This window comes from Pseudochaenichthys georgianus, chromosome 1 (assembly GCF_902827115.2).
Source record: "Pseudochaenichthys georgianus chromosome 1, fPseGeo1.2, whole genome shotgun sequence".
In the NCBI taxonomy this organism is placed as follows: Eukaryota; Metazoa; Chordata; class Actinopteri; order Perciformes; family Channichthyidae; genus Pseudochaenichthys; species Pseudochaenichthys georgianus.
The window spans coordinates 10,289,237-10,314,425 of NC_047503.1; the positions used below are offsets into that span (position 1 = coordinate 10,289,237).

Here is a 25,189-nt window from a genome sequence, read left to right on the forward strand (position 1 = left end):
AATTACGTTCCCACAGAACTAAACTGCATTCTGAATTACGTTTAGCTAGAAACGTATTTACTCCCACGTTACGTTTGTTATGAACGTATCTCAAATACGTTTATTTTCTACATATCTTCTAGAAACATATTTTCTCCCACGTTACGTTCCTTATGAACGTATCTTAAATACGTTTATTTTCTACATATCTTTGCCATTTATTGTCTTGCTTATAATAATGATAATAGTCATTTATAAATATCATTTTAGAGCACACCTTTGAAATCGACAATCGGGCTCGATATATGGTTAAATTAAAATCAGTAGGAGAGGCTGTAATTTCTCCAGCTGTTACTCTCATGAGCGAGGCAGAAAATAATAGTTTTAACATGACAAAAAGCTGCCGTGTCGTTTATTACACCTCAAACATTAAAACAAATCCAGAGTTACGTGTTTCTGTACTTCCTCTAAGAAGAAAGGACAGTAACAGAAGAGCTCTGTGGCTTCAGGCTTGATCGCTGTTCAAATGACAGCGTTGGTTTCCCCAAAAGTGGGCGGGGCTGTAAAGTGAAGTAGATTTTACTCTCATCTATTATTCAAAACCATTCTATTTATTCTAACGTAAATTACATGCCAGTGTTTTATCTTTTTATTTATTTGTTTTTATTTTAAATCGTATAATGTCGGACTTTTTTTGTCGTCTTTGAGGAAAAGAAATGGGGCTCAGAGCCTCAAAATACTGAAATCTGTATTTTTTTAAATCTTTTCCTTCTAATTTGTTATTCTTTTCTAAATAACACACTGTTATTTACTCAACAATAACACACAATTATCCTTGTTTTTATTTATTCGAAGAAATGCATGCCTTCTTGAAGAGATGTGAAGGAGTGTGGGAGGCCTACACTGGAGAACGGCATGACGTTTCTCCGGCTGTTGTAATGCTGTGGAAGAACGCTGTCATTAAAGCCCTTCCCCGATCAGTGCAGGCAGACCTGGGAGACGTGGTGGGATTCGTCGCTAAACCCATTGAAGAATGGAGACTACATCTCATTCACCACGATATGAAATACCAGGCAACAAAGTGGGAAAATTACGAAGAAATGAAAACACTACAACTAAGACTTTTGAAGATGCAAGTAGCTGAGAAAGATGCCAAAGCTAATAAAAACAAGAAATCGACAAAGCAGATGGCCATACTAGTAGAGAAGGCAGGGCGGACACCTCCAACAGTTCAACAAAGCGGAGGAGGAAGTGTATGTCCACAAAACCAGGTTCAGCAGACACCTGTGTATCTTCCTATGCAAGTACAGCCACAAGCACCACAGTATCTTCAACAGCAAACACCTGTGTATCTTCCTACGCAAGTACAGCCACAAGCACCACAGTATCTTCAACAGCAAACACCTGTGTATCTTCCTACGCAAGTACAGCCACAAGCACCACAGTATCTTCAACAGCAAACACCTGTGTATCTTCCTACGCAAGTACAGCCACAAGCACCACAGTATCTTCAACGGCAGACACCTGTGTATCTTCCTACCCAAGTACAGCCGCAAGCACAGGCATACATTCCCATACAGCATCAACAAAAGGGACAAGGGAGAGGAAAGCAACGATCAAGAGGAAGAAGGGATGATGGCTGCTTCATATGTGGAAATTGTAGACATTTGGCTAGAGATTGCCCCACTCAGCAATATCCACCACAAGGTAGCACCTCACAATACAGAGGAGAACCAGTGTTAGAAATTAGAAAAATTGAGGCGGAAGCATATGCCAGGGCCATGACGAATATTTCTGTTGGATCAGGTTATTGGGTAAATGTAAAAATCCACAAGATGAACTCGTTGCAACCTGTATGGAGTGGACCATGGGAAGTTGTAGAACGCACTGCAGATGCACTCCGGATCGAAGTTAAAAAAGGAACATGTTGGCACCCACTTACACATTGTGTAGCCGTACCGCCACCTTTCCTGAAACGGCACGGCAGTTAGAACTGATTTTGGAAAACTGGTACAAAACAATAAGGAATTGAACATTTGTAGGAACAACAGCACCAGGATATGAGTAAACTCAAGAATCCGTAGAGTGTAAATACATTGAGAAAAACACATTTTTACACTCAAACTGTTTGCATATCATAGACATGGAATTTAGACAATATAAATAAATGTTCAGCAAAGGTAATAAGTATAATGGAAAGTAGACCTACACTTGGGTCAAATTACATTACTGTGATCTGATTAGTGTGCTCTGCAGGTTTACTATTGTTCTAAGTAACAGTGGGATTTAAAATATTGGAAAAAATATGGAGATGTTCTTTCGTAGTGTGTGGAATATTTGATGCTTGAAACATGTAGGTATTTCAATTATATGAAAGAGTTATGTTGGGTAAATATGTAACAATGGATGAAACCATTTTTAGAGTGAGTTTTTGTAATATCATTAGTAGACATTAATTGTGTTGTTTAGATGGCATTTAACAACTAAGACAGATAGTATAATTAGAAAAAGTGGAAAGGGTTGGATTTATTTAACCTCAGTGTGCTAGACTTCCTATAGGTAATGCGTCCCGAGACCTGGACTCCCCCTCTGAGTCAGAAAGGCTACGATCCCGACCCTCCAAGCAGACAAAAGACCTAACCCAACAGGAGACTCCTCCTTCTCCATTGGACAGACAGAGAACCAGAGCTGAAACAACAACAACAACAACAACAACAACAACAACAACAACAAGAAGAAGAAGACTGCACCCAGAACTGCAGCCAGAACAATCTCCACCTGTGGCATCCAGAACCAAACAGCATGCTGACTAGGGCTGCAACAAACGACTAATTTGATAATCGATTAATCTATCGATTAATGAAACGATTAATCGATTATTCGGATCGTTAAGGTTTTAACTGTACTACTCAGGGTTCGTACGGGTGCTTGAAATCCTTGAAAATGCTTGAAATTTGACGTGGTGTTTTCAAGGTTGGGAAAGTGCTTGAATTTTGGAAATGGTGCTTGAAATTGAGATAAAGTGCTTGAAAATGTAAATGCTTTACTTTTACAATAAATTGCTGTCTGACTGAATAGTTCGCTTTTTAGATTAAAAGAAAAGAATTGCTTCGCTTCTACATAAAACAGCTCCGCTGCGGCCTTCCCGCGCTATGCGCGCGACCTGCAAGTGTTTGTTTTACGTCACGTGTGACCTGGGCATTCTGATGAGAGATAGATGACTGTGTGCCAGGAGGTTGCAGTTTCAACGAGCGTTGGCTAGCAGAAGACAAATACAAGCCATGGCTAAGACGAGGGTCAAGCCCACGAGTAGCCTCCTGCAAAGTTTGCAAAAATAACGATGCGAGAGTCTGCGCTGACGAGCCACATGAAAGGTACGCCGTAGTAAAGCATTTTAGATTAGGCTAACGTTGCATGTTACGTTTGTTTAAGCTAACGTTAGCTAGCTGAATAGCGAACTCGATTGAGGGATAATAATAATTGCAGGGGACAATCATTTCAGAGGAGCGCACCTATGTTAATATGTGCGTTACAGACGCCATCCTGTGGTGTTCAGAGGATGAAGCACTCACTGTATTTCGTGTTATAGTCACGAAATATAATCTATTGATTCGACAGACAGCGATTTTGAAAGCAATGTATTTCTACTGGTAGTATGTTTCGGGCCTAAACCAAATGTGACTTGCTCTATCGAAATCAGTCACATTGACCCGAAGACACATTTTCGTTTGTATTACTGGTCTGGGGGAAGCTCGCGAGTGTGTGTGTATTTTTGCGTTTGTGTAACGGGGAAACACTCACAAGAAACACAGGCTGTTGTTATGCTTGCTGTGATGTTACATTAGTCCGTTCTCTGCTTGTAATCATGCCGTTACAAGCTTCAAAGTTGTATTTATCATCTGAACAAGTTTAATATTCTGAAAGCCAATACTTTGTTTATTTGAAAACAGATGAAAACAAACTGTCTTTTATATCAAATTGAAGTATTATACAAGTAAAACTACATTTTGCTTTAATCCCATGTAATTGTAGAATGAACACAGTCTTCCTTTTTAGATGTATAAGTCAGGTGTCTTGAGTAGTCAAAATTACCTACAAATCATTGTACACATTTGTAAATATTATTTTCCACTTGTTACCATTGTGAGTCTATTTTTATGCAGCTCTGCGTGATTATGTGGCTACAATTCAGACTAATACACTACTACTAGAGGTGGAATAAGTACTCAGATCTTGTACTTGAGTAAAAGTACAAGTACTCAGATCTTGTAGTGAAATTATAAGAACTCAGATCTTGTACTTAGTAAAAGTAGAAGTACCAGAGTGTAGGAATACTCTGTCACAGTAAAAATCCTGCATTCAAAATGTTCCTCAAGTAAAAGTAGAAAAGTATTATCATCTAAATATAGTGGAAATAGCGACAGTAAAAGTAGTCATTGTGCAGATTGGTCCATTTCGTAGCTGGTTGAACCAGGTTGAACTAAAGTCTGATTTAACACTGCTCTCAAAACATGCTCAGACATAAAAAGTTGAACTATTTTTTAGCCTCATTGTAGCCTGTGGCTTACTTAGAGTTTAAGCCTCGCCTAGCGAGCAAAGTTTCAATCACTCAATACTTTCATCAACACTACTCTGGATGATAAAGGATTACCAAACTCTCTCTCCCTTGCCTCTTCACAATGTTTACAGGTTCGCAATGTTTATAGGTTTGAAATGTTTATAGGTTATTGCCAGGGTTGGGTTGTAACGGAATACATGTAACGGCGTTACGTAATCTGAATACAAAAATCAAGTAACTGTATTCAGCTCGCGTTACATTTGAAAAACGAGTGATCTGATTACAGTTACTTTCGTAAACCTGAAGTGAATACATTTTGGATTACTTATTGGAATTATTGGTGGAAAGATTTCCTCACAACATTTAATATTCATTACTAAAGGTACAGCGGAATCACAGCGCACACAACCTATTACCGCCGCAGATGGGCCAAAAAAGCGTTTGAAAAAAAATCGCGGGTCCGCTCGCTCTGAAACAATAACAACGAAACATGGAGGAACAAAAGTCTGCGTTTAAATCGCGTGTGTGTATATAGAGGTTTGTGTGGTTAAAACACATCAGCCTGCGGTCGCCTTACTAATGATTATTTCTGAAGGTAAACACAGTGAAGGCGCTGCGAAAGGCGGTGCGAGCTCGTCTTCTCAGAGGCGGAGTTAACCCTCCCGCTGCCTCCTGGCGCTGCAGAGATGTCATGAAGTGAAGCAGGTTTTCCTTCTATAAAACAGCTGCGGGCAGCAGATACTGTGAGAGTCACAGAAATGAATTCATAGATCAAGGCAGACTGGTGCACACACTCTCCTCTCCTGTTTTGCCGATTAGGTGCTTAAACAAATATAGCTCTACACCCCTGGCCGAAATGTCCTTAAAATGAAGTCCGAGTTCGACATTTTAATTCATGTCCTGCCAACACTGGCAGGACAGAAGGCGACACGCCCTTTCTAAGCCGTGTCCCTCACTCACTCCTCACATCACAAGCTGCATCCCCAACAAGTGTATTATGTTGTTAAATCGTTTCAGATGTGATGTTTCAGTTGTGCTCTTGATAAGCCATTAAAACAGTAAAAACACGTTCAGTTTCCTTTTGCTTTTTGTGTCTCCTGTTCACCAAAACATACCCATTTTAGATGGAAAAAGAAAGTAATCCAAAAGTAATCTAAAAGTAATCTGATTACGTTACTTTTTAAAGACCTGTAACTGTATTCGGATTACTTTCAGAGCCATGTAATCAGTAATCAGTAACTGATTACATTTACAAAGTAACCCTCCCAACCCTGGTTATTGCAATGCGTAATGTTATTTATCTGAAAACACAATTTTTTTTAATCTTATTTGACTTCTATACTATTCTAGCCTAAATTAGCTTCTACTTTTACCTGCATTTTGTACACTGTCCTGTTTTGCACTTGTCCTGTCTTGTCCCTGCACCCTGTCCAATGTTGTCTTTATGTCAGTACCTACCAGCAACACATTTCTAGTATGTTGTAAAACTACATGGCGAATAAACAGATATTGTATCTTGTATCTTCCTCTAGGCCTACTGATTGCCTGCCTGGTGTTGACCGACGCGACGAGGTGTATTGCCTAAATCCTAAATCCAATCCACGGATTGCTTCCTAGTTGGAGGTAGGCCTAGTATGCAACACAGACCGTAGTTTATAGACTGTGCATAACTGCAGTCCCAGCTCCAGTGCTTCCCTCCATGAAGTACTGAAGCTCAGACATTTGTTATCTGTGCAGCACACCTGAGATTAATCACTTCATCCAATACTGTTTGACAGTACATTTATGTGAGCTTACCTCTCTTGCTTCCCTGTGGTGGTTTTTTACTGCCTCTATTCCAGATTTGACATCCTCGTGATCCTGGTGTGCGTGCGCCATCCTCGAGGAAATTGCTAGTGACTGTTCGAGTGTTGTTGCAGCTAAGGTAGTTAACATGGGATGCTCGACTACCTGACCTTGAACACCTTTACAACATGCTCATGTTCATAATCTGCATGCAAACTGAAAAATTCCTTTTGTTGGTTGCCTTTGTAATTTCTCCTTTCTCTGGTCTCCTTTTGTCTAGGTCATCAGAGAGGCCAACCATCCTCTTCAGTGTCAGGCAGCCAGGCTAACCGTCCTGTTCAGTGTCAGGCAGATTGAATTATGTTTGGGTAGGTAACTAGTTACCACGCACAACAATGTTCCACTGTAAATATATTGGATGTCAGCATGTGTCTGAGAAGGTGCATAACTTTATTCAGCACACAAAGCTGCACAGTAATGCCCCCAATTTTCACTATCAGTGTGGGGTGCCTGACTGCTCACGGAGGTACAGAAAACACCATTCAGCAAGCGGTGGAAAAAGAAGAGAGACCAATGCCAGATGAGAGAAGGGCCTTTGTGAACGCGTTGGTGGATCAAATGATGCAGCACGAGCGCAACCCAATCAGAGCCATGTGCCACAGCATCGTCCGATTAATAGTCAGGAGCCACCCAAAAAGCTTTGCTGACATTAGCAGGCGAGGTGAAGTTGTTGGAGATGGATGCCCCTCTCTTCTCCAACAAGTTAAAACTAGAGTGGAATATAAAACTAGGAACAACACTCTGGCTCGACGCCGACGAAGCCGAGAGGGAAGAAGGAACACTGGAGTGGCAGAAGAGTCCAGACTGACGAGAGGTCCTGTCGACCAATACGGGTATGTGTAGGGGTGGACAAAATATAGATATTGCAATTATTGTACGTTGAAGGTTTTGAAGATTACAGTAATAATAATTCCTTGCATTTACATAGCTCTTTTCAGGACACCCAGTGCTTTACAATGGTCTTCTCATTCACACACTGAGAAGCGGTGAACATACAGCGCCAGTGTCCTCTCCATTCACACTCACACACTAATGGCGATCAGCAACCATGCAAGGCACAGGGGTTAAAGGGGCACTGCCATGATAGACTAACTTAGGTTATTTGAATTGAATGTTTAAATGATGTGTGTAGATTTTGTATAATCGCCGTCAGTGTAACTGTGTCCATGATAATTGAAATGTTCCCACTCCAAAACCAGTCCAAATGATCGGCCCCAATAGTATTGATTTAACCTATGATTCCTATCCCTAGGTGTGTGAGGTGGTGCCCAGCAGAGTTACCAGGGGGGGAGACCGAGGCAACGTTGGAGGATTCGAAAAAGGATCTGCGGAACATCTACTCAGGCATTTAGGAATTGACACCTAAATAAACATCCCACATTAAGCAAAAAGGCCACCTTAATATTCAGAATGAGTAATGATGAGAGCATGAAATTAAAGGTTTGACACTCAAAATGTCCCAGAGGTGGGGACATTGAATTGAATTGTTGTTACTTGGGTACTCTCAAACATGTATTTGTATGTCTGTACACAGAGGAAGGGATGGGTGGGGCAGAGAGAGCAGAACCTCTGATGGTGAGGACCTACATCATCCTGCGGAGGTACCTCAACAGAATGCCTGCACCAGCGATGTTGGAGGTCAAAGAGGAATGGCCTTTTCTCTTTTCTCAGAGAGGGCTTTTCTCCCACTTTGGCATCCTGACGGACGTCAACATACTTCAGAAGCTCCAAGAGGCCCTGGGTCAGAGAGGACAGACCATCCTGCATTTCTGCCAGAAACGGGACAACCCGAAGATCAGGGAATTTCTGGCCAGCTATGATCCAGAGGGTTCGGAGAAGGCTGCCTGCATCCTCCAGCTCCTTATGGTCTACTTTAAGGAGCCTACGGAGAAACTGATGCTCGAAGTTTTTTAAAATGTATTTAAATATTTAAAATGCTAAACGAGTGATTACATTAGGGGCAACTGAAGCTCAGTTGGTAGAGCTGGTCGTTCATCGACCGTAGGGTTGGTGGTTCGAATCCTGGCTCTGACTGTCCGCATTTGTCGGAAGTGTCCTTGAGCAAGACACTTAACCCCCAAGTTGCTCCAAATGGGCCGAGCTGATCTGTGTTGAGCTGTAGTGCGCGGATTAGCTGTTGCCTTAGCATCACCCAGGCGGGGGCTACACATTGGTTTGCGGACGTCCATTTGTAAGCGCTTTGGGTGTCTTGAAAAGTGCTATATAAATGCAAGTAATTATTATTAGACCATTTATTATGTTCTGATTTACCTCTGACCAATGAACGATCTTCATCCTTGCATAATGTTAAATCTATGCTATTGTGTTACTTTGTTACAGACCTGTGCCACTGCTGCTGATGTAGTGAATACTGCAGCACTCCCAAGCACCCCCTGCTTGCTCATTCAAGGTAATGTAATGTTCAGGGGTGGGATTTTTCCTGTTTATACAGGATTTCCTGCTTTTCTGACCTGAATGGCTAGACTTCACTGCTGCTTTTATTCTTGTTATATAATTTCTCTTAGGACATCCCTGTTCTGCTCCACCATCGATGAGGTATAGGATACTGAATGGTTACTCTAAAGAGCTTAAGTGTTCCTTTGCATCGAGGGGAGAATCTGACTGAAGGCCTTCCATCTCTCCTGCACTCCATTCAAGTCCAGTCTGTGAAACGACACTTACGATACTCTGACGCCATATGTTTCAGCGATTCGCGTTAGTTAAAATCTCTAGCCTGTTTCAATGATTCAGGGGTCTGACGAGTTGACATGTTCTCGTTCCAGCTGGGCTCGTAAACCATCTACCCATAGAGGAATGAGGTTAAACCGTCTATCCATAAAGGCAGAGGGAGGAGGGCTAGGGAGTTGCTTTGTCTTTCAGCCAGATTCTCCTATCTGCACAGGGACCTTTGATGCTTTTACAATGACTGTTAAGTAGCCTACCTCACTGATGGTGGAGTAGAAAAGTGCTGTCCACCTGGAGGGTTCTGTTTCATGTCCTTGCATGCTCTGCACTGTATATTTTCCTGCTTTTTGGTCCTTGGCCAATCATGAATGTTACTCGGATCTGGTATTGACATCTCTAGCTCAAGTATTATTTTTGATTGATTCTAGGAATGTACCTATCCACAATAACGCATGACGGGGTGTCTGTTCATTTCAGGTGACACAATGAAGCCTTCTGGGTGGATGCTATCCATCGAGGGACAAGTGGTAATGGGCCCACACCCATTTTTTTTGCATGGGGTAGCTGCTTTATTCAGCAGCTACTATGTCTTCAACCTCAAATATCCCGTTGGATCATGCACACTGGAGTTCATCCAAAGGTATTGTAACACTCAAACACATGATCAATGTCATCAGTAAGACTTATCATGCAAAGTTGTGTTTCACTATCTGGCTATTAAGTCCATGCCTTTCTACAGAGGCCATAAAGTAGATTAAATGCTTTGAGTATGAAGCCTGGAACCAACTATGCGAATTGGGACCACACCATCACTTGATGTTGCTGGGCTAAAAATTGACATAATGGTTTAATTCACATTATAGTATGGCTTAAAAATTCAGATAAGTAAGTAAACCTTATGTTAGAGGTACCTGAGGTACTCTGCTAGGCTACAAATAATGTTATTGTGAGAGGATGATCCAACAGGTTTGGACTAGTAACAGTCGGTGTGGGAAAAGACACAGGTGAACACCTTGATAAATGCTGCCTGCAATACATGAGTGTATTTAAAACTGAAACTTATCTTTGCTTATTAACAGGTGCTTCTTGGGCATCAACCCAGAGAAAGGCTCCGAGGCAAAGAAGCGAAGCTCCATTAACCCTCACGTGAGCACCCTTCACCGGAAGCTGATAGACTTAGAATGGTCTGCATAGACTGCATGGTGTGCGGGGACAAGTCCAGTGGGAAGCATTACGGTCAGTTCACCTGCGAGGGATTATTTGTTTAAAGGATCCGTTAAGGGTTCATCTGTTTTTTATGGATAGTTGAGGTGAACTAGTTCATGTTCCTGTTTGTTTACTCTGTTGTTTACTCTGTTGTTTATTTTGTCAATAAATATGCCAGTGGGCTTCCATTGATTTTACCTAATTTATGCGTTTGGTGTGTTGTTTTTAATTGTACAATAAGATTATGTGCATTTTTGTAGTGCAGCTCCAGTACTTCCAGGAGGAAGCTCACACTTTGGTTTCCTGTTAAACTTGGACAGGAAACCATTGTATGAGCTTCCTCCAGGAAGTACTGGAGCTGGGGATTACAGTTATGCACGTGTATCATTGTAAATTCACAGAAAATTACTGGCTACTCCTGCAGTACTTTCACAGTACACATTGTAAATTCACAGTAAATTACTGGCTACTCCTGCAGTACTTTCACAGTACACATTGTAAATTCACAGTAAATTACTGGCTACTCCTGCAGTACTTTCACAGTACACATTGTAAATTCACAGTAAATTACTGGCTACTCCTGCAGTACTTTCACAATAGAAATGTAAAAGTACAGGCCCTTGTTGTAATGCATGTACAACAAAATGATGTAATTCCCCAGTAACATACTGTAATATCACAGTAATTGAAGCTGTGAAGTTACAGTATACAGTTGTACCTTTACAACAATGCATTGTAATATCATGGATGTGAAATTACAATACATTGCTGTGAAGACATTCACAGTAAATTGCTGTGAACCTTACTGTGAAAGTCATGCAACAAGTTGCCAGGTAATTATTGTGAATTCACGGTGGATATTTTTACAGTGAATGTTTTGGGCCGTTGAAACGTGTTTGCACCTCTTGAAACAACCCAATCAGACAAAACTAAAACTAAGTTTTGGCAAGACAGCATTTCCAGTCCCACACACAGCCAGTAAGTAGCACTATAGAGTAACTAGAATGACTACTAGAGAGATGCAGTGTAACAGAGAGATGCAGGTCAGAGTTCCTCTGCACCTCCATCCATGACAAACAATGATGTAGCAATAAGAACAAACAGCCCAAAGCATGACCTGATGCTCTGAGAATTATTGATATTATAAAGAGTATATCATATATCAATATTAATTAATTTAGGAAGTGTTATTGTATCACTTAAACTTGATGTCATTATAAATGCTTCCACATAAGCTGATTAGAAGTGATGTCAGCTTTCTATTAGGATAAATGCGCTGAAGTGTTGAAATCAATGCAAATAAAAAACACAAATGTGCCAAAACACATGCAAATGAAAAGACATCTTCAACAACTTGACAACACATGTGCAGCGTTTACTAAAAGAACTGCAAAAAGCTCAAAATACAATGGAAACGGGGAAACTAAAAAGTGATGAACACAGCGTGAATAAAGTTGGCAAACTGTCAATGGAAATGTACCTGCTATGTAAATTCGGTTTTGGGCCAATGTAGCTGGTTTGCACCTTTCGGCCACCAGTCTTCTGCTCAGTTACATAGATTTTCTGTACAGTGCAGTAGAGGCTGAAGAATTCAGTTACTTTACTTAAAGTCAAGCATTTTTTTAAAGAAGCAGCTCCATGCTAAATTATCTTTACAAACACATTTTTGTGGTCATATAGAATGTTCTATTAATATGTTATTATATTGTTGGTTATGGCTAATATTATAAATGTATTATTATTAGCAATTACAAGCACATTTTTTATTGAAGCTTAAGGCGTGTCTAAGTTTTTATAGCCTAAAATCCATCAGTCAATTAGTCAATCCCCCAAAAAACTAAATAATTATCCAATCAATTAGCAAAAAAGTTGCTTAAATAATTTTGTGATTTTGTCTATTCAATATTCTTCTGGTGTTGGACTGTCGGTCAGAAACAAGCAATAAGAGGACATTACTGTCGGAAATTGGGAAGGGGTTTTCATTTTAGCTTCTGGCCTTTTTATACAAATGATTAAACAACAAATTGTTTAACTGAAAGATAAAATGATTATTATAATCGATATTTGCAGCAATACATATTTACTACTGGGTAGTTTAAGCTACAGTACAATGTTTGCCCCTGACATGTTGTAGAGAACAAGTATAGAGTAGTTAAAATGAGGATACTGAAGTTAAGTGCAATACATAAAATGCCTATAGTCTGCAGCTAGGTAAATGTACCAGTATAGTTACTGACCAGTCTCCCCCAGTGCAATATCACAACACACTTCTAAAACGGTTATTCTGCTCTGTAATAGCACAACCACGGCCACATGAGGGCAATATCGGAACGCTTGAAGTGGCGTCATTATTTTTAGAGAATGCTTCAATATGCTAAATTGAAATAATGTGGGGTGTTGTGGCTGGAAGCTGAGAAAAGGAGAAATGCTGAATTATTATGAAGGTGATGGGCTAAAAAAAAAAACATCGACTGAGGAATCTGAAAATAGTCGTTTTTTTCTTTATTTTATATACGGTACATGCAATTAGATTAACGATTCATTTTACGTTTTAAATTGTATTTTACATTTGGCCTATTAAAGTCAAAAGCCATCCCAAATACAAGTTATTGTAACGTTTTTTGTTGAAGTGATGTAGCCAATCAACAAAAGTTCTCCTACGAATGAAGAATTATAGAAAGTAATATAGCCGGTATGTCAATTTATATTTCAAAAAACGCCCCCCTCCCTCCCTCCATGCTCTTCCATTCCCTGCTGCCGACCCCCACCTCTTCCCCCCAGCGGAGAGGAAGAGCAGAGACAAGTGAACAACAAGCCAAGGCAAGGAAGATAGGACATTACAGAGGTGGGTGTTTTCTCCTTCTTCTCTGAGAGTCTCTCGCCCCGCGGTGGACACTTTTCTGTGCAGTTGTTCGGTGTGTGCTTGACCACGCCGAGCTGTTTTTGTTGCCTCATCTCAACTCTTCTCCGGCTCTAGCTTCGGATAGTGTCAGCACAGCAGCAGCGGCTAGGCTAGGCCTGAATCCACATCGCAAGCATTTATGGACTTTGAAAAACAAGCCTAACATTCTCCAGAATTGGTAATGGCCTGTCTTTTTTGTGTCAATGACCGGTACTGCTGTTTGAGATTTGTTATGTGTGAATAGAGTGAATACCTTTTTATTTTGGGGAACTTGTTTGTTTGTAAACGGAGCGTTAGCAGGTTAGCTAATATAGCACGAGCTAACTCAGCTAGCACTGGTGTATTCCGGTCGTTAGCTTGATGAATAACTTATCTAGAGTGAGACTTCGGGAAAAGTTATATAGAACCAATACATGCAGTTAAAATGGGTTGATATCACGATGATTAAATATGCTAATTAACCAGCTAATGTAACATTGAAAAGCTACTATAGCAGTCTATTACATGAATGGTCTAGTGTACGTTGTCTGGAATAACGTCATGCCATAACATGTCGAGTGGTTTCTATGTGTTGCGTTTAAACACCGAGGCAGCAAGACTTCTGCGCCAGTTTTTTACCGAGCTATCCAGGTAATTACGACAGGTGAGAGTACACGGAAGTGACCGGCCAGCCCGCCCCGTCACAGACCGTAAGATAGGAGTCAAAGTCCAGTCTCGGCTTACTTGACTTTCCTATTATGTATTCTACCTGAGACGCCCACTCTCTGCGGACAGGGAAGCTGCACGGTGCGTTCAGGTGAATATGGGGGGTGTATTTGTCGGTTTATTGTAATTGTTGTTTAGGTATGTGTGTTGAAAATGTACAGTGGAGACACACTGTTTAATGTTTCAGCAGCTGTCTTTTGATGTGGTCTGCAGATGAAGGCAGGAGTGGTGGTGGTGGAGCTGCTAGGGGAAAAAAAAAAAAAAAGCGAGAACCTGTTGTGTGGGTCTGGAAGTGTGGGGTGTGGTAAGGTAGCAGGCGTGATTGTTGCTTCATTATTCAGTCCCTTGTCTACTTTTCAATGTACAGTTCTTTGGTGTGAACGGATGCTGTATTTCTCAGAGGGGCCTGGCTAAAATATGTCTTAGTGGAGCACTTAGACTGAAAGTAGCAAGCTTACTCTATTTCTTAATTTCTGGTTGAGACATTACACGATAACAATACATAAGCAAACATGAGACATGTTTGACAGCTTCAAGTAACTGTGATTTCTCGATTTTCATTGGTACAGTCAGCTGATTGATGAGTTTCAGTGCATGACTGTCACACTCATCTAAATACCCAGCCGGCATGTCTGCTTTTTTGTGTTGACCTGCTGGAACAGAGATGGGGAAAGATTGTGAGCAAGTTTGGACATGCAAGTTTTTCAGAAACGTCCTCTCAATGAGATTAAAAAAGGAGGGGCTGAAAAAAGTTGTGCATTTCTTTTTGCTGCCTATAGTGCCTAGAGTTTGTTACGAGCCATTTTTTCTGTGGGGGCTGAAGTCTTGCTGCTCAGCCAGTTGTTTTAACCAGGGCTATCATTTGTGAGCCTCTGTAATGACGGGCTTTCAGAGCACTCCACGGGTGTGTCCCTCTGACACACAGAAGCTGGGGTTTTCTTTTATTTGCTCCTCCTCCCTGTCGGTTTTCTCTCTCTCCCTTCCTCTCTATATCTCCAACGGTTACACCTGCAGTCTGTGTTTTTATTTGAACTGTGAACACGGCTTTCCGTGCAGGGGCGGACGTGTGAGAAAACAAAATCAAAGTGCACAGATTTATAAAGCCGTGAAGCAAAACTGTCGCACTGTACCCTCTCTCAATGTTCATGGTTAACTTCCTTGGAAAGGGTGCGAGTAATTTTGCACTTTTATGGTCCTCACTGCAGCAATTTATTTAACCCACTTCCTTGTTAAGTGGTAGCCACTCTCTGATTGCAAGTCACCAGTGGGAAATCTTTACCAACTGCTGAGTGCTGGTTCTTAGTTTGCCTGGCTGTTATCATATATGAAATGGCTGGAAATGTTCATTATTTGTCAAGTTTTTACATGTGTTTTGAAAAATGATACTAATATATTATGGATTCTGGTTATGGTAACATCTCATCATTTATTGAGTTGAATTTAAGGACTGATTCCAAGATGAAGAGCTGTTTTATGTTGACTAATGGCACGTTTCCACTGCAGCGGGTAGCTCGCTTTAAGCGTGCCGAGCCGTGCGGGGCCCGTTTTTGGTTGCGTTTCCACTTGGCCTAGTACCGGCTAGCGGGTCCTAATTCACAGTTTTTCTGGCCCCATAAAATCGTGGTTCTAGGGCCAGGAACAACCAGGCTGAGTCGGGCTGAGTATGCTAAACTAGAGAGAGAATCGCTGGCAAGGGGGCTACAACTACAAAAAGATGAACATATTTGACCGTGATTTAATTGTAATACACGTTTCAAAATGATGCCGAAGTAACAACATACTGATACCGGTTAGTAAAAACCATAAATTAATGCTTTGACAAGTCTGTAGACAGACGGCAGGCGAAAAACCCTTTTTTAAAATGCGTGTTTTCTAAATGGAGCTTGGCTAAGCTAACGTTATATATGCTCCGACCGTCCACACTCACAACAACGGCCTATACAGACTAGTGTTGTCACGATACAAACATCTTGGTTTCGATACCGATACCAAGTCAAGAATTACGATTCCGATTATTTTTCGATACTTTTCTTAAAAAAAGGGAAACAGTCTTAAATGTAATTATTGTGCTTTATTTCACACCAGAACCATAACCATAACACAAACTTTTAAACAATGAGAACAATAAACAAAATAAATGACAAGAATTCGTATTAAATAAAATTAAGCATCATCTCAAACAACTTTTTTGTTTTATAAAATATAATTTTTTTAAATATTTTATTAACATGTAATAGTACAGTAATATAAATAACTAGAGAATGCAATTCCTGAAGAAATTGCTAGTGGGAATGCTTTATGCTGAAAAGCTGACGCTAAACTGTTATGCTGAAATGTAATGTGTAAGAAGAAAGTGAATAATTTAGATTGAAATGAAATGTGTAAGAAGAAAGTGAAGAATTTAGATTGAAATGATACATGAACACTGGGGGCTTGAATGTTTGATGAGAGAAGAAAAGAAAGTAAAAAGGCTTGGAAAAGCAGCAGAATATTTGAACCGCAAACTTCTGAACTAAGTTGATGGCGAATGATCTGTCGCCATGGCAACGGCATTTGATGACACCCCATAATACGCTTAGATGCGTTGATGGCTGCATCGTTACCAAACCTATGAAGTCTTGGGCTGTTTGGAGTAATTTCACTGAAGCTATGAAAAAACCGTGTTTCAAGTCGAGCATTGTGTTGCCATTAGGGATGCCAGCGATTATTCGAATATTCGCTACAGTCTCCATAATCGAATATTATTTTTAAAAATCGATTTTATTTATATATATCTTTTTTTATTATTATTATTATTATTATTTTTTCTGGCTTAGTTTCAACCAAAATATATATAAATATATATATGCTAATAATAGTAATAGTATTAATAATTGTAAATGGTCATTGGTCACACCACCAGTTTGTTTTACTGTAAACTTGGAGGAAGCCTGCGTGCAGAGCAGACTGCTGCTGCAGCACGCTACACACCGCCCCCGCCCCCGCCCCCCCTCACACGTGCGACTAAAGATGAACAAAGCGGCAGGTAAAAAGAGTTCCTCCTCGTGGAACTACTTCGAACTTACAAGTCCAAAGGAATTTAAATGCAAGCTCTGCGAAAAGACGTTGGTCTATCACAGCTCAACCTCAACAATGCGTTCGCATTTGAGTGCGAAGCACGCCAAAGAGGTTCCAGAGAAAGCCGCAGCCCAGCCGGCCATTACCAACTTCACTTCAAGGCCACGTCGTTGTGATGACATGCTTGTTTGTTGTTTGTACTGTTAAACATGTTCCAGTAAAGAAAACAACGGAATTCCTTTTTTTTTTCAACGGCATTTTAAGAAATCTCAAAACTGTCCCGTAGATGTCTTCACGGCTGGACTGTTGGCACACTTGTGAAGTTTGAGCACTTTTTGAACATTTGCATAGGAGTTCGAGCGACATCATGTTTCATGGCGAGTGATATGGAAACGGCATATGGTGAGATCTCAGATTTGGCGTAGAGCTGTTGAGGCATGGACCGGTGATATACAAGTGAAGATTGGGGGACGATTGGACCGTGTCCATTGGACTTATAGCGACATCTTGTTTTATGGCGAGGGATGCGTTTCCATGGAAACGGCATATGGTGAGATCTCAGATTTGGCGTAGAGCTGTTGAGGCATGGACCGGTGATATACAAGTGAAGATTGGGGGACGATTGGACAGTGTCCATTGGACTTACAGCCTCATCATGTTTCATGGCGAGTGGTCTGTCGCCATGGCAACGGCATTTCATGACACCCCATACTACGCTTAGATGCATTGATGGCTGCATCGTTATCAAACCTGTGAAGTTCTGGGCTGTTTGGAGTAGTTTGACTGAAGCTATGAGAAAACCGTGTTTCAAGGCGAGCATTGTGTTGCCATGGCAACGGCATTTGAAGAAATCTCAAGGCTGGACTGTTGAAGTCTGCTGCTCTGAGCATGTCAGTTGGAGTGATGACATCATCGTGTTCCATGACACAGGTGTTTATAGTTGAGCTAACGAGCTCTATAGAGATCACAGGTTTCCATTGTTCTGAATGAGAGATGAACCTCTTACATGTGAACGTTTTGTGGAAGAACCGTAACAGATGTCTGTGAAATTTCAAAACGTGAAGCATGTCAAGGAAGTTGAGTATCTGAAGTTTAATTTTTGTGTACTTTCGGGTTAATAATGTGGCCTTTTTGGCAGTTTAACTAAAGGTGTGCGGCTGCTACCGTGAGGAAATATCTGCCTGAAATTACAATGGGCTTCAATGGGCTTGAACGTTTTTGTCACTTCATGCCCTCAAGAGGCATTTTGTTGAATTATTTTGCTTAATTATTTGTAATTTTTCAAGCTACGAGATGTTTTCCTACATTTATCATGACAAATTATGTCCCAGGAATGTAGGGTTTGGGAATTATGGCAGTTTTAAAATAATATATGAAGACAAATTTCAAGATTTCTCACCCTCTAGCTGTGACATCACGCACTCTAGTTAATGTTAAAATGTGAAGAAAACCACTAAAACAAGGTCTGAACAAATGTTAATATCTCTAAGAGTAAGAATCAGATTTAAAAGTTGTTTCACACGAATAATGTCAGAATAATTTGTAACATTTTAAAGTTGGAATGAGGTTTCTGAGTGAAAGTATGAATGAACAGTTAGCAGTTGAAGTCGCATGAAGATTTGTTGAAGTCTGAAGATTTCCTCCATTGACTTCAATGTTAAAAATGTGATGTATTATGGGATGTAGCTCTGGAATTATGAAAGTTATGAATGAGAAAAGTAATAGCCATCGATTCCCGACCGAGCTGAACGTTTTGATGTTTGAACGGAGTTTCTGCGATGTTCAATGCGGGAGAAGAAGAGGGCCAAAATACCGGCGGAATAATAAAAATGTTGTCCGTAGAAGAACAGTTAGTTGGAATGCTGTTAACAGCATTCCCACTAAATTATTGACAAAATGTATATTGCAGATGTTAGCCACATTGATAAGTTAGCTAAAAAGATAGCCATATCAGACAGTTGGGGGTGGTTTTGGTGCAGTGGTTAGAGCGTTGGTCATCAGATCAAGGGGCGTTTCACTCAGAACTCCAGTTCGAATCCCGCCTCGGCCGCCACTGCTTCAGGCCGTTGTGTCCTTGGGCAAGACACTTTACTCGCATTTGCTCCTGTGGGTAATGTCCGCGGTAATGACTCTTACATGTCTAATATGTGTAATGTGTACTTGTAAAGCGCTTTGAGCACCTGTAAAAGCGCTCTAATAAAAAAATGTAATTTATTATTATTATTATCATTGCCATTAATTGCCTCGTCAAACTACGAAAACGTTCGTTTGTCACAAAATAAATAACACTAGTTTGACTTAGATTTGAAAGCATGGGCTTGAGCATGATGTAATTATGTTATCTATCACATTCGCTAACCTGTCTGTCTTTAAATTCTTTAAACAGCTCTGGATGCCGGTCGGCGGGTGCTTAGCCAAGTTTGATGTGTTGGCTCCCTTGGTTTGCAGGGATCTAAAACATTTCTTACAGACAGGCCTCGTGGTGTCCGTAGGCTTGCCTTCACTGTCAGAGATATAGCTCAAATACTTCCAAATTTCGCTTCTGGCGTCTTTTTTGTCAACAAGCCGAGGCGCAGCGGCAGTTGCACTCCCACTTGCAGCCATGCTTCTCGTTTGGTTTTCTCACATGCTCTGGCAGCTAGCGCGTGGCCGAGTGCACAAGAGAGCGGAGGGACTTAGAGCGTACTTGAGAGGGGAGGACCTTATAGCGTGTTTGAGAGGGGCGGGACTTCAGACACGGCTGCAGTGCAGGGAGTTGAAGCAGAGCGCTGAATACACACGGCTCTTATTAAAACGGCGCTTTCTCACCGGAGTACTTTTCCCCGTCATTCTTAAAGTACCGATACTAATGAAACGGAGGAATCGTACCGTTTTTAACGGCAGGGTATCGCGGTACCTTTCAAGTATCGGTACACCGTGCAACACTAATACAGACATACATAAACCAGCGACTGTATTCGCCATGACACAGGCAGTCTGTGGTTTGTACTTGTTTAACTTTTGTCTAGTTTCTGAACAGATATGAAGAGCTATGAGTGCTAAGAGCTAACGGCTGTGTTGTTTTTCTGGGGCGCTCATTGAAGATGACGTCACGGCTCCGCCTACACTGCGTTACTATAGTAACTGCCCCAGTTCCTAAACTGTAATGGAAGCGCACCATTAAAGTGAGCCAGGCCTAACCAAACCGAGCGAGGCCTGCAGTAGAAACGCGCCATATGTCAAGCCGGAAATTATACACCCAGCCAGGCCACTACCATTTGTTTTTTTGTGCCATTTTGCTAGATTTATTTGTCAATATTTACAGTGTTGCTGCCCATAGTGATAGCCCTATAGTTTAGATGTACTACCCAAAAATAAACATATGGACATGGGTTACTATTTATAAAAAAAAAAAAAAATGTATTTGGGAACCTATCAATGTGATTTTAAGTGTGGGTGGACCTCAAATCCTCAAGGGGGGGTACTCCCCCGGTAAGATTTTTTTTAATGTTGGAGTTGAATGCATCAATCTGGTGCACTTTGAGGGGAAAATAAAGAGACTAGATCTATGGGAACACCTATATGAAACAGAACTGTATACATTTCAATAATCATAAAATCATGGCCATAACCAATAACATACCATTTCCAATACGAAAAAACACTGAAACTTGTTTATTTATTTATTTTTGGTTCATTTATAGTTGTGAATGAATGAAAACATTATTACAGACTCAGGGTCCAGATAAAAGACAAGACATTACATAGATAAAAGACAAGGCATTACATATAATAAATTACATACACAGTATAAAAATAATTCATAGTTTAAGAATAATTTAAATCAGTGTCCTACAAAGAGACAACTATACCAATGTCTCCACAGCTGTGATTGGTAGCGTGTAGTACTATACCTTATGTTCGATAAGGCCAAGAGGATTTCATTATCAGTCATTAAGCCGGCAAATACATTTATACATGAGATTTCTTAAAACAGCTTGTAGAGAATTGACTCCTGCAGCCACAAACATTTCACTTGCACTAGATCAGGGGTTCTCAAAGTTTTGATGAGTGAGGGCCAATTTAGGTACCCAATATTGGATTGAGGGCCGCCCAAGAAAAAACGGAACACAAAATAATTCCAAAACAAATCCTTTCTTTATTGTACTAACCAATTACCGCAACTCGCGAGATGCCTAGTTGCCATGCAACCAGTAGTCTAGCAAACTTTCCACAAGCCGTCATTCATAATTTAGGAATGACAACCCAGGGGGCGCAGTTTTACCATTCTTAAGCCTCTTAACCCTGTTTTCTTAAATCACCGTTTAAATGTATTTCTTCTAACATGGTATTCATGTGTTAAATATCAAAATGTTCAGGACAATCTCTGGTCTTGCTATATATGCATATTGCTCACCTTAGAGCACTGTTTGATGAGATAAGTAGCTCAAAAGCTTAAAATGTGACATCCGATTTTTGGAAAATCTTCAAAACTCTTGTGAAAACTCAAATGTACTCATGTGATCGAATTGTTTTGGTGTTTTAGATTTGGTTATCAAAGTCATAGGATCACAAAGCAGTGAAATATTTGAATTACACTGTATATAAATGTGTTATTCATGTCTAAAATAAAAAAAAATTAAATTCAAATTGAGTAAAATAGGTGTTTATCACTCTACTTTCACCACAGCAGGGACTGAGATACATTAGGACTGAATAATGACTTCATGTTACATACCAAGGTTCATGTGATGTGTACAAATACAAATTGAGCATTCAACCTTTTTTTTTCAACCAACAATTTATTATAAATATGTTTTTTTTCAACCAACTATTTATATAAATATAAGAAACTGGAAAATCTCACTATTTACAATATTGAACATCAGAACTTTCAACCAACTATTCATTATAAATGTCAAGACAGTGTCAAGGTCTTTGTCTGTCTTCCAAGACAGTGGGTCTGGCTGCTGTGTAGGTGGGGGTGATGGTGCATGGGCTGCTGTGTAGGTGGGGTGTACAAGTGCTATACGAGACCTCCACGAGACCTCCTTGCTGGCTGGGTTGAAGCTGATGGCTGTGGTGGAGCCTTTGTGCTGAGGTGTATCTTGACCTGGTGGCAGCCGCAGATGGAGGTGGACTGGAGGCAGCTGTAGTGATGCTGGTCTGCTGGTCCTTGGTGGTGATGGCTCTGGTAAAGGCCCTTGAGCCACAGTAGATCTTGACCTGGGGGCCGGCACAGATGGATGTTGTGGCTGCTGGATAAACGCCGCCTGTGTAGGACAATAATTACAACTAATTTAATTGAAATAAAGTTCAAGTAAAATGTTGCTCAAGCACAAATAACAATGCACACATAAAAATAAAGTTTGGGAGGTTGCAGAAGGAGTCTCTCTCTCTCTCTCTCTCTCTCTCTCTCTCTCTCTCTCAGGCACACACACACACACACACACACACACACACACACACACACACACACACACACACACACACACACACACACACACACACACACACACACACACACACACACACACACACACACACACACACACACACACACACACACACACACTTCCAGTTACTTTACTTCAGTATAAAATCACAGACACACATATACATAGGCTACATCTATGACACAGTCTCATCTGTACAGAACAGTATGATAAAATAATCGATGGCAAAAACTTGTCACTGTAAATGTCTCCGTTGTGGGACGAATAAATGATTAATTTAATCATCTACACATGTAATCTCACTTTTACACACCAAAATAACGTTAACACAGAGTAAACGTTTGCTAATGGAGAGTCTGTTTGGTCCCAATATAAAGTTCGTGACTATCGATAAAAAAGATATATCAATAAACCTATTGTTCATTTTTGCGGTATTCCCCACACATTGCTAGTACACTATTACTGTAATATTTACACTTACCCATGTCCAAATGGACCCTTGTTGTTGTCTTTGTATTCTTCTTCTTCAGAAGAGTCGAAGACTTCAGGTTCTGAGGCTGCTAGCGAAAAAAATCTCTAGCGAAGTCGGCAACTGTAAAGTTTTTTTTTTAGCCATTTTCTCTGTCTCTCTCTCTCTCCTCACAGACGTAAACTGATGGGAGACACGTGGTTTATGTTTTTTTTACTTGGTGGGTAGGCCCTTAGTGATTTCTTGATGTCCATTGGTCATTTCAGACCATGATGGCTGCCGGCCGAGATTTCCTTGACGGACACACAAATCCACCAATCCCACACAGTGTAAAGTCAAGCTGCTTTGAGCGGCCATATTGGCTGCTGTGCCCTGGTTACAGTCTCACAGGAGATACCGCTGGAAAGCTACTCTTCCAGCGATTCCGCGGATATCTGAATCATATTTCTACTCCTTATAATCGAAAATATATGATTAATTACGTAAAATTATGCGCACTCCAGAGGGTTAAATTCCATTCTAATTCTTTCTAGATACAACCATGGAGGATTAAAATATAACGCATGCATTTCAGCGTGTCACATTAACTATCGCGGGCCGCCAGAAACATTTCCGAGGGCCGCCATTGGCCCGCGGGCTGAACTTTGAGAACCCCTGCACTAGACCATCGAGGTCTCTTCAGCAATATTCTCATGGCATCATTATAAGCTACTTGAAGTTTCCGTAAACTTGCTTTTCTGTAGTTTGACCACAAATGTGCAGTATAGAGTGGTGTGCAATATGCTCTGAACAGAGACATCTTCACTCCATCTGTACAGTGAGTACATCTGTGCTCCTGAACCAGCCTCTCCTGTCTCCTTCCTCTCCTCCCTCTGCCCCCTGCTCCTCTTTGACGCAGCAGCAAAGACTAGTTTTAGCTTTAAAGTTTTAAAAGTGTATCTTACCTTTTTTCACCTAGTTAACTTTTTGTTTTTAATGCATATTTTGACTAATCACTCCCCTCTCAAATGGAAATATGTGTTTACATAAAACTGTTTGAGACCCACTGAGAACTTAGACTAACTTAACTATCTAAACACTCAGTCCTTTATCTTACCTGAGCTGAGGTTATCCCGAGCTTGAATGACACACAGATTCATCGATTTTTAAATCGAAATCGCGATTTGAAATGATGCGATTATCAAATCGCAAACCCTGCGTTTTTTTTAACATTCTTTTTTTTTACAATTTGTTTTCTTTCTTCTTGTGTCAGTCATCCACACCAATCAGAAGTGCTGTGCTACACATGTACCAGCCATTGTTAACCAATCAGAAGTGGCCCATGATTGAAGGTGATAGACAGATTGATCCAATCACCTGCCAAGTATTTTTGAAAGTGCCTGCCCTTTCCAAATGGCTTCCAATGGAGCTTTCCTAGATGAATTGGTGAAACAAATCATCTGAGTCAGGTTAGTAATGCTCCATCACATGTTTCTATTACAGGGTGAATCTTTAACTGAAGCTTGACTTTAAAGCAACCCAACGGAAGTTTCATGTAAGTTTAGTTCTTTCACTCGTAGCTCGGGCTGCGGGGCTGCTAGAGACGGGAGCATGTTGATGCGACCTTCCTAGCCGCAGATATGGCCGCATTTTACAGTAAACTTCCGTTGGGTCGCTTAAAAACAAATATCGCAAATCGAATTGCAATCGCAATATTTGTCCAAAAAAAAAATCGGAATTAGATTTTTTTATTTTTATTTTTTCCCAAAATCGTGCAGCCCTAACACAGAGACCAATCAAGGGCTTTGATTTATGATCTGTATGACAGTGGCCATGTCGGCAGGCCACATCATGTAGACAGCCAGTCACCCTGTGTGAGGCAGTCGGACCCACATTTGCGCAGCGTTGCGTTCACAATACATAACAAATAAATAAATAAATCCTCAGGCCAGCAGGCCACTTAACAGGGTACAGGAGGCGTAGATCGAGGGATCATTGTCCACAAGTTAATTTGATCGCAGATGGCGTCGTGGCCGCGGATGGATAAAAGTTAAAAAAGAAAAGAAAATGGGACGCAAAATATACTTGGGCGGCCGTTAATATACCTGGGCGGCCCGCCCAAGTAAAGTCTATGTGTGGGAAACCCTGTTGTAATAAACAAGCGTTCATTGTTCATTTCCCACAGCGAAACATTCAGCAGATCAGTCTATCAACTGAAAAATAACAAACAACATTTTATACTAGTAATAAATAAATGATTAAGCAAGAAGAAATACCAAACATTTTCTATTTCTATTTTATTAAACATGTGGTTTTACCTTCATATCCGTTGATATCATTGTTAGTTCAATATCTTGAACTGTTGGCTG

The 25,189-nt window shown here is 40.7% G+C and overlaps 2 protein-coding genes across 8 annotated transcripts in view; both read left to right on the forward strand.

Moving 5' to 3' along the window:
- Positions 1-6,799: 6,799 nt before the first annotated feature.
- LOC117452203 (uncharacterized) lies at positions 6,800-10,261 on the forward strand. Its single transcript, XM_071203941.1, is given in 6 exon segments — positions 6,800-7,215; positions 7,635-7,726; positions 7,917-8,299; positions 8,723-8,792; positions 9,545-9,707; positions 10,147-10,261. Coding segments are annotated over 6 exon segments (1,239 nt in total).
- A 2,766-nt stretch (positions 10,262-13,027) lies between these two features.
- Positions 13,028-25,189, forward strand: part of ctnnd1 (catenin (cadherin-associated protein), delta 1) — a 52,664-nt gene continuing 40,502 nt past the window's right edge. For 4 of the 7 annotated variants that reach the window (XM_071204386.1, XM_034084785.2, XM_034085022.2 and 1 more), the window contains exon 1: positions 13,038-13,118. The gene's annotated coding sequence lies outside the window, so the exon portion shown is untranslated. The other 3 variants (XM_034085102.2, XM_034084869.2, XM_034085187.2) reach the window with 3 other exon arrangements.